The 11354-nt window shown below is 32.2% G+C and overlaps 1 protein-coding gene across 1 annotated transcript in view; it reads right to left on the bottom strand.

Moving 5' to 3' along the window:
* Positions 1–8674: 8674 nt before the first annotated feature.
* LOC128164814 (uncharacterized) overlaps positions 8675–11354 on the bottom strand; it is a 62757-nt gene continuing 60077 nt past the window's right edge. Inside the window, exons 15-16 of the mRNA XM_052828830.1 lie at positions 9949–10013; positions 8675–9819 (exon numbers count right to left, since the gene is read on the bottom strand). Coding sequence (XP_052684790.1) covers positions 8675–9819; positions 9949–10013 — 1210 coding nt within the window. The remainder of the gene's footprint in view (positions 9820–9948; positions 10014–11354) is intronic.

Below are 11354 nucleotides of genomic sequence, written 5' to 3'. Positions count from 1 at the left end.
TTGACTGGTCAGTAATGCATTGATTAACTCTTATGTATTATCAAAACATGGTTCATCCATATACCATTGTAATTTGTTTTTAAGGCTTTAATCAGGTAAAGGTGCATCTACACAGTTATCATAAACATGATATCAAAGGTTCCATTTTCTGGTTATTTGGTGAATATGAAAATGGGGCAAGAAAATTGTGAAAAATAAAGTGTGACTGCACAGTGTCACTACCCCAGTATGCAACACACCTAAGAAGAAGCCAATTAGCCCCACTCATAGTATATATCTCCCCAAAACAGGAGCACAAAACTGTCAAGTGTCAATTATTTATTAAAACAACATGTGTGATTATTGAATTTTTACTTGTAACACCTACACTAATTATAACAGTTTATTTTGTGCTTTGAATTATAAATCTGTAAAACACAAAACTTGAAGTTAAAAAAAAAACTGGACTAAAATTTGTACATTAGCAGCTATAGAAATCTTTTGGAATAGGTGATCTGGTGAATTTAAGATTTATAAACTGACAGTGAAATGGGGAAGTATAATAAATTGGTTTTTGATGCTTACTGTTAATATCTTTTATCATAAACATAAGTTTTACATTGAACAAACTAAAGAAATAAAGATTATAAATTTGTATTTCCCAGTATTTCCCAGTATTTCCCAGTTTAGTGGAAAACAGAAGTATTTACAGGGACGGGAAATACCGGTATTTACCACCGGTAATTCCCAGCACTGGTATTTTCCGGCCAACCCTGAATCATACATATACATGTACATACACAAACACAAACGTGTGCATGTGTGTGTGTGTGTATATATATATATATATATATATATATATATATATATATATATATATATATATATATATATATATATAGTATTTTAATTCATTTACGATTTGTATTACTACATCATATATCATTTTAAAGCATTTTTCTGAAACCCGTTGCGTGCAACGCCTATGATCTTTATTACGTCTAAATTTGTCGCTCTATATATACTCCTGTTATTTGCAACGGTCTATGGAAAAATCGGTAATTTTATAATGGAGCGATGCGTGCAACGCTTCGAATATCTAAATGTGCTTTATTCCGTCAAAATACCATATTTTAGCTTGTTTCCCCCAAAAGAAACCAAGCCCCGTTTTCTCCGATATGGTACCCCCCAAGAAAACCCTCTTCCCGGGGAAACTTCCCCTAATGTGGAGATTTTATCTTGTTGAACTATCACAAAATAAGATTCGTCGCTCTATATATACTCCTGTTATTTGCAACGGTCTATGGAAAAATCGGTAATTTTATAATGGAGCGATGCGTGCAACGCTTCGAATATCTAAATGTGCTTTATTCCGTCAAAATACCATATTTTAGCTTGTTTCCCCCAAAAGAAACCAAGCCCCGTTTTCTCTGATATGGTACCCCCCAAGAAAACCCTCTTCCCGGGGAAACTTCCCCTAATGTGGAGATTTTATCTTGTTGAACTATCACAAAATAAGATTCGTCGCTCTATATATACTCCTGTTATTTGCAACGGTCTATGGAAAAATCGGTAATTTTATAATGGAGCGATGCGTGCAACGCTTCGAATATCTAAATGTGCTTTATTCCGTCAAAATACCATATTTTAGCTTGTTTCCCCCAAAAGAAACCAAGCCCCGTTTTCTCTGATATGGTACCCCCCAAGAAAACCCTCTTCCCGGGGAAACTTCCCCTAATGTGGAGATTTTATCTTGTTGAACTATCACAAAATAAGATTCGTCGCTCTATATATACTCCTGGTATTTGCAACGCTCTATGGAAAAATCAGCAATTTTACAAATGAGCGATGCATGCAACGGTTTGATGGATATGAAAGGCAATGAATGATATGGATATAGAAGTAAGTGTTAAATCTAAAGCGAACTAGCGTGGCGCGGCGCCATGCCCCATTTTATCAGCGCCATGCCCTTTTAATAATAAATAAAAGTGATGCCCTTTTTATTGATAGTAAATATAATGTTTTGATTGCAAAGTTAAACCAACACTCGCTGGACTTCACGCACGGGTGACCTGAGACAATAGACGATACAGGTAAACTATAGAGGCCCAAGCTGAGGGGGTATACACAGCTGTCCTGTATAAATGGGCGATTTGACACCTAATTACTGGTACAATAATTTGATAAATAACATCTGAATTATCTCCTTGAAATTAGTAGGCTAATTGTACAAGCTAGCTTATCATTGAGACATCGTAAGGTTATCTATAAATAGAATTAACACAAAAGAATATATTTTATGAAGATAATTTGAAAGTTTAACACTGAGGCACATAAAACTATGTTTTGACTAATGAAACATTTGAATAGAAATGTAGATGTGAAGTTTTCTTATCCTTTTTAAAGCTTTTAAACAATCGTCAAATAACCAGAATTTTCTCTGTTTCCCCAAAAAACGTAACTCTTCTTCTTGAAGGGTGCATAAACTTAATTCACAATAAAGATTGTTTTGCAGATTTTAATGCAGATTGATTTTTAAAAAGCTTAAAACAACAATTTAAATATCCAAATTTGTGTGGTAAAAAGGGTTTAATAATTTTGCCATCAGTTGTCTACATATTCTCTTGACTGAGAAGTGGACAGTCATAGCCTACATCAAAGCTATGCCTGTCCACTTCTCAAAAGATAATATTGTCTACATTATACATGTCCTATGATTCATTACTGGATACAGATATGTTTAATTTCACATATTATACATACAGCCTAAATGAAATAAAGAATTTTTAATGTATTATACTTTAAAACTAGTCAAACCAATGCCTGACTGTTCTAAGGGATATAAATGAATGTAAATCAATTTAAGAAAGAAAAAAAAGATTGATTCAGAAAAGAAAATATTGAATAAAACTTATGTGAATGCAAAAGCAAATCATTTATTGTTCAATTATCTTGTTTCATTACAGATCTCGAGATCACACTTGATTACGATGCAAAATTTTCCTTATAATACGCTTGTTTCAAGGATTAATGATTGATAATATTACCGTAGAAAAAGGTGCCCCTTTCAAGTTTTATAATATTTATCGCGGCGAAAAGTGCCCTTTTTACCATTATTTAACATGCCCTTTTCAAATCCTAGATTTAACACTAGTCACTCAAGTAAATGAAAACTAATGTAAGATATGTAATTTAAAATATTTTCTTTATGATTCGGACAAAACAAACAAATAAGAATTTTTTAGCATGCCGGTATTTAATGAACAAATTTTTTTTGGTTCATCATGTCTACCTCAAGGACAATGAAATAATCATGTCTTTTTCATATAAAAAAAAAATCGGGTTCGTTATTCCAAATATTTTCGAACCCAAAACTTATTTGCAACGCGTTGCAGATAACAGTATATAGCCAGATAATTTACATAAATGTACAAAAAATCTTATTTATTTAAAACGAGAGAGAGAGAGAGAGAGAGAGAGAGAGAGAGCCCGGTTCCTGTTTCTAGGTGTGTAATTTCCCACTTTTAAATTTAATGGTTTGACAATATGCAATATCTACATAATTTTTTTAACTGTTTTTTTTTCTCTTTATTCCTTTTTATTTAGTTCAAAATATCCTATTGTTTATTTCCTCCCTACTCTTACCTGCCTACTATACATGCATGCACAATTAGCTTAAAAATGAATCGATATGACAATAAAGTGTGGCTCTTGCTAGTATATATTTAAATAATCTCTATATTAAAAAAAAACAACAAATCATATGTCAATGAGACAGGTATCGCAGTCTATACTGAAATAGCTAGTACACACATTACAGGCCCCGAGGTTATAAAACTTTTTTGAGTACAAACTCAAACTCGTACTCCGTACTCCAAAATCATTCTCGTACTCCAATGTTGAGGTTATAAAACTTGATTAAACTCATACTCAGACTCCAACAGAGTACATACTCAAGATTTATTAAGTATGCTTCGTAGGATTGTCCCTACAAATAAATATCTTTTTGATATAAAAAAGCAAAGTCTGCTGTTTGCTCCTTTTGTAAAATAGATGAAGAAAGTATTAGTCATTTATTTTATGAATGTAATATAGCAAAAACATTGTGGTGTGATGTTGAAGAGAGGATTTTTACACAGTTTGAAATCTCGATTTCATTTGATATTCAATCAGTTCTTTTTGGAAAATATAAAAATAAAGAAAGTTATAATTTTTTTTAACCTGATAGCTCCTATTGTGAAGGAATATGGTTTTTCATGTAAATATAAAAGTAATCAGATACTAAATATACATGCTTTGAAAAAGGTCATAACAAAAAGAATCTTAACTGAAATTTTATTTTTAATTTTTTTTTAAAAAATATGCTTTATTCCACTAAAACAACAATACCCATTTACAAAAGCCAGATATCCCGCGTATTAGGAAAGTTGGCATCATTATAATGATAATGAGAACAGAACAAAATTAATAATAAACAGGTTTGTCAAACGCTTTACCATATTTTTAAACAAATTCATGTTTGAAAAATCTAGCATGATATCCATATCCGTATATAAAGAATTTTTAACAAATTGTTTTAATTTTAAACTATCTTGACACTCGTTTTTTATTCTACATCCCATTTTGAATTTGTATATCTTAAAATCTATATAAGATAGAATTGTATTATAAAACAATACTTTTGGGTTAGTTTCAACATAAAACCAATTACAACATGTTGCCATTTAACAGTGAAATTTAAAGCATTGTTCAAATTGTGCCATATCTGTTTGACATTATTACAATCAAAAATAAGATGTTTAATATCTTCAATTGAGATGTCACAATAGTCATATATTGCATTTTGTCTTATTTTACATTTTTGCAAAAAAGAATTGGTACATAAAATATTGTTAAGCAGGTTGTAGTTGAATTGTCATACATGTTCTTTATCTTATTTGCATAGATGCTTGGCCAATACTTTTTATTTACACTATAATTTTTGCTTAAATAAAATTGACGGCAAGGAGGTTTAAACTTTCTTGACAACATATTTTCGTAGTAATAATTACATTTTTTCTCTAAGATACAATGAACACCGTTATGAAAATTGAATGTATTTACAAAGTCTGTTCTACTAAAAACACAGCATTTCATATCAAACAAAATACTCTTTTTCTTAATTACATTTCGAATTATATTATATTCACACAACCAATTGGATCTATTTGACAGAATATCTGAAAATTCCTGTAATGATTTAAACACACCATTTTCATTAAATACATCTTTTACATACAAAATATTACTCGCTATCCAATTCTAAAAACATAATGTTTTGCCCTTGTATTGAAACAAATTGTTAATCCATGATGCCTTAATAGCCTTTTGTTTTAGCTCTATATCTACTAAACCTTAACTACCATTTCCTTGTTTTCCTATTACTGTTTCTCTCTTAATTCTATCACGTTTATTCCATATAAAGTTCAAAATATTTTTTTTCATTTTTTTCATTAAATCGTTTTCTGGAATAGGTAAGATTGAACCAACATATATTAATTTTGATACGGCTAAGGAGTTAACAACACATGTTTTTCCAAAAATCGTATACTTTCTTTTCTTCCATCATTCGAATAATTTCTCCATATCTTCATAGATTTTTAACCAATTAAAATTATAACATTGTTCTTTGTTATGTCCAATAAAGATACATAAACAACGAACAGCATTGTTGGTAATACTAATATCACAAACTTCTGTGTACCTGTCTTTGAGATTTCCTAAAAATATGCACTGTGTTTTTTTCTTATTAATTTTTGATCCAGCATGATTGCAAAAATTTTCAACAGTTTCGATTGCCTTTTCTAGTGACTTTATATTTCTCAAAGCTAGGGTTACATCATTTGCGTGTTGTAAATTTTTTATTTCTGTGGATGAGTTATTAAGTTGAATGCCTTTAATTTAATTATTGTTTTTTAGTTTCAAAGATAATATTTCTGCTACGAATAAATACAACAAAGCTGAAATAGGACAACCCTGTCTTATTCCTCTAGACATCGAGCATGTTTTTGAAACCCAACCATTATTTTAAATTTTAAAGATTGGATTTGTGTACAAAATGTTTACCCAGGTAATAAAGTTATCCCCAAAATTAATTTTTTCGAACGCTTTTTCAAAATCTATAAATAAAACAATACCACCATTTGCATGTTACATGCAATATTCATAAATATCTAAGACAACTCTAGCATTTATTCCAATAAATCGCCCTTTGATGTATGCTGAGTGCTCTTTGCTAATTAATTTATCAATAACTTTTTGTAATCGTCTTGCAAATACGAAGGCAATAATTTTATAATCTGTATTTGTTAAACTTAACGGTGTATAGTTTTTTTAATCGGTTTTATCTCCTTTTTTGAATAAAAGGGTAATAAGGGATGGGCGTTGTGAAAAAAGCATTTCCTGATTATCAAATACAGATAATAATACTTCATAAAATAAGGGGCCAATATGACTCCAAAAACATTTATAGAACTAGCACGGTATTCCATCTAAACCTGGAAACTTGTTATTTTTCATGTTAAAAACCGCTTCTTTACATTCGTCTATTGATGGTAATGTATCAAGATTTTGTTTTTCATTTTCATTTTGTATTGGGCAATGTATATCAAGTAAATAGTTCGATATGTCATTGTCTTCGATTGACGTACTTTTATAAAGTTTTTCATAAAAATTACACATTACGTTCAAGATTTCAGAGTTGGAAGAAAACGTCCCATTATCATTATTTATTTCATATATTGTATTGTTTATCTGATTTTTCTTTTCAATACTGAGGAAAAAATTTGTATTTCTTTCACCTTGTCCTATCCACTGAGCTTTCGACCTTATTTGTGCACCTTTTGCTATTTGATTGTACATATCATCTAATTCTTTTTCAAGAGTCCTTTTTTAATTCATGTTAATTAGGGCACTTGGAAGATTTTCAATTTCTTCAATTTTATCTTCAGTTAGCTTAATCCTTAGTTTTATATTATTTTTTGATTGTTTAGCGTAATTTATTGAAAAGTCTCGGATTTTTACTTTAAAAAGTTCCTAGCTTGATATTGAATCTAATGATTTATCTAAATCATTAAATTCTAATTTGTTAAAATCAACACAAGCTTTTAGATATCTATGATCGCTAATTCTCGTGTTTTTGTTATGTATACTGAAAAATATTTGCTGTTGAAAAGATGTAAATATAAGGAATACGAAAGCCACTGGCAGAATATCTGTGAAAAATTGTAGTAATATAGACAAGTTTAATTTTTTTTTTATCTCTGTGAACCCTCATATCATTTCAATTGTCCTCATTATAGCATAGTCTATACATGTATTGTATTCCACCTGCATAATCTCTCTCTCTCTCTCTCTCTCTCTCTCTCTCTCTCTCTCTCTCTCTCTCTCTCTCTCTCTCAAAATCAGCTTCACTTCATATGAAATATAAAAATAGTACTATTAAGTAGAAATAACATAAAGACTATGTAATATGTTTGTACAAATGTTCCAATCACCTATTATCACATATATGTACATATGTTGTGAAATGAAAAACCCAATAAAATAAAGTTGTATGTGTAATTCCATTACACACATGTTCAATTTTAAGCATTGTCTATAAAAAAAAATAATTGGCAAAACGCCACTTAACCTGTACAGAAGAATGCAGATTTATGCAACCTGTGAGTGTAGAAACATTGATTTTAATCTTTACTCGATTTTTATAAATATCTTTTATAAAATCTGAACCAAAAACGTGAGGGAAAAACCACACTATGGAGGAAAGCTACTATAAAGTAGCTTTTCCCCCGGGGGAAAAGGCTACTATATAGTAGGTTTTCCGGAGGAAAGCTACTATGGGGGGAAAACTGCTTTACAATACCCCAACAACAAGAGATGTTTGTAAAACACTTATGCCCCCTCCCTTGGAAGCATCTGTGAAGAAAATGAACGAAAACTGCAAATAGTTAAAATTTTCTAAATCCAAGAAGAATAACTCTGTCAAAATTTGCTTGATTGTACCCAAAAGTGCTTGATTGTACCCAAAATTAAATTTGACCTAGATATTATTATGATTAACCTGTAAACCAAAATTCATTTCAATATGTACATCTTCTGCAAAGAAAATGAAAGGAAACTGCAAATAATTGGAATTTTTCTACGTCCAAGGGGCATAACTCTGTTGAAAATTGCTTGATCGTACCAACAATCTAACTTGACCTAAATATTATTATGATAAACCTGTATATCGAATTTCATTTCAATATGTGCATCCACTGCGAAGAAAATGAACGGAAACTGTTGGTGGACCGACCGACCGACAGCAGCAAAGCAATATGCCCTCTTCGAAGGGGGCATAATAATAGGGGCCTGGACGTTCATTTGAATAAACTTGAAAATTCATTGTCTTAAGGATTGTCTTTGTCAAGTTTGTTAGAAATCGAATGAGAGGTTCTTAAGAAGTCGAGCATTTAAAAGGTTAACAGATGTTCAGACGGACAGAAATACAGACGGACGCCAAACAAAAAGTAATAGGGGGACTCACTTGAGCTGAGATAAAAAGAAAGCATGCATTATTAAGGTAAATATGTATAGTATGCACTAATATATAAGCAAGTACTGGTAAATCTAGAGTCCCAAACATCTGAACTAACTGACCACAGCAAAATAATTATCAATTAAGCGGTTTTCTGGGTGGCACTGCGGGTTTCGTCTCGGGTTGATTCTGGTTTACGTAAACTACTGTGTGGGTATCGTCTGATTTCCTCTCATGAAAATCGACATTGACATAGATATTGGATTTTGAATTTGGTTTTGGTCCTGAAAAATCATTGGGGTTTGTTTTAATTGGCGGTGCAGGTTCCACGCTAAGATTAGTATCAGTTTCGACTCGAACTGTTCGATCGATGTCTGATCCTTTATGGGTATTTCCAAAATTATTTGAGCTGTTAAAATCTGATCCTTTATGGGTATCTCCTAAACCTATGGACACATTTTCTGAGCTGTTAAAATCCGATCCTTTAAATGTATCTCTCAAATCGTCGCACACCACATTTGACGCAGTTCCGTCGAAGCTGGAACCTCCATGAACAAAGTCAACAGGGGTATTATTCTCGTCTCTTTGATCTGGTTTTGAGCCAGATATCATGTTGTTATTTGGTGGAACAAACGACTTTTCATCATGTGTTTGAAGACTTTTGAGATCACCTTTTGTGTTGTTTTGTTTTGGTGGTCTTGGTGGAGGAGGAATATTTTTTGCAGAATTCAGGGTGTCTTTCATCGGTGGTATTGGAGGAATAGGCTTCATTTGTGAACATTTGACACCTTGATCTTTTCTGTCATCTGATTGTGGTGGTGTCATTGGAAGAGGAAGGGATTTACATGAGTTAACCTCAGGCAGATTAGCAGAGTCCTCTTTGTTTTCTTTGTATTCAGATAATACGACTGGTGGTGGTCGTTTTGGAACAAACGGACACATTTCATATTTATTGTCATCCTCAGACTCCTGTGTTTTTGTTGTATCTCTGTCTCTACGAGGTACCGGCGGGGCAAAGCAGTCGGTGTTATCTGGCTTTTTCTCAAGTCGAAAAGGTGGTGGCAGTGGTGGTTTTCGTGGACCTGCTGTATGGCTCTCTTTTCCACCCGTGTCGTAGTTTGAAAAAGGAAGAATGGGCGGGGGTGGTCTTCTCATTACAAAAGGAGGATTACACGTGTCTTTATCCATGGATTTGTTTGATTCATCGACTTCGGACTGAAACAGTATCAGCCTTGAAATAGCAGTATCATCGTAAATATCATCGTCAATATCTTCATACTCATCTGAATCTTTTGACTTTTCAAGTGCTGAAGAAGGTAAACTATGAATTTTTTTAGGGAAATTAACCGCGAAATCTTCGATGTCGGACTGTTCACAATATTCTTCGTTAATACCCTCATACTCATCACTACTATTTGAAGTGTCAAAGGCTGGAGGTGGAGGACTAAGGATTTGCTTAGGAAGAGTCTTGCCAAGTCTGAAAAGAAACAGCAAGTGTAAACAACAAATTATTAGACATTGGCCCGTTTAGAATGTTTTTAATTGCTTAGATTCTTAATTGCACATTGGACATTAACCTGTGCCCCCACAGGTTGATCAAGTAAGATGTACAAAATTTGTAAAAGGAGATTACTTCTCACCCGATTAACCGGTATTAGATCACAAAAAACCGAGTCCATAATTATTATGTATACGCTAAAAAAAAGACCTTTTAAAAAATCCGTTCAGTGTCAACTCTGAATGCCCTTTCAAATATGAATAAACTAGATGATTCCACGCAAGCTCGGGAATTAATACTTTAAACATTAATGACACAATGCTAAACTGTTAAATCATATAATTTTTTTTCACTTTCGTATAAATTGTGTCTGAATTTTTCTTAATTGTTTTCTTGACCTATTCTTTAAAATTGAAAAACAAACCAACCAACCCCCCCCCCCCCCCCCGAAACAAACAAACAAACAAATAATATATACAACTGTACATGCGCATGGCCTTAATTCTTTTTGTTGCAGCTGAATGGAAAATGATAACAATGATTTTTTTCAACCAGTGAGTGTGGTTTTTAGGAGGTTAAGTTCTTTAGGTAAAATTTCACTACAATTTTCATCACTGTCCCAATTAATAATTTCAGATAATAAAAGGCTGATAAAAAAATGAGAAGGGTGGTCACCCCCTCCCAAATTAACTTCGTTATGTTACATCATTTATTCATATAGACTCCTAAAGAACGCAATCTGCTCCTTGTTTACACATTATATCTAAGGTTTACTACCAATCTGTCGTGGTAAAAAAATGTATGATATTTTTAAAAAACGCTAGTATAAATTTTCATTTTTTAAACCAAAGTTGTCATATCAAAAGTATCTTCCTGATGGTTACCTCACACTTTCCGCCATGGTGGAAATTAGTCAAACCGCGTTCCTGTTCACTCCGTTGTGGAAAATAAATTCTTCCGATCAAAATTAAAATCGCATCAAAATGTTCCATTTTATTTGTAACCTTTTTGGTATTAATTGAAGATGTTCCATTCAAGGTATGAATGTAATGATTTTACTTCCGAATCGAAATGTATCAGGTGTTTAACCAATCAGATGCCTCTTTTTTTTTTTTTTTTACCAAACAGTGATTATCAGTTTACCCAATACAATCAGTGAAAACTTGCTGGGTATATATACAACCACCCTATCATTCTTAGTCAGTCTGCTGCCGGCGAACGACTCGAGTGGTCAACGAAGGAAACTGTGGTGATAATGATACAAATGATTGTGAATTTGTTCTTTATGATACACATAACTCTGTTTTGAATGGTCAGGTC

The sequence above is a fragment of the Crassostrea angulata genome, chromosome 10 (genome assembly GCF_025612915.1).
Source record: "Crassostrea angulata isolate pt1a10 chromosome 10, ASM2561291v2, whole genome shotgun sequence".
Lineage (NCBI taxonomy): Eukaryota > Metazoa > Mollusca > Bivalvia > Ostreida > Ostreidae > Magallana > Magallana angulata.
The sequence above is the reverse complement of the archived record's forward strand: the minus strand, read 5'-3'. Positions and strand labels throughout refer to the sequence as shown.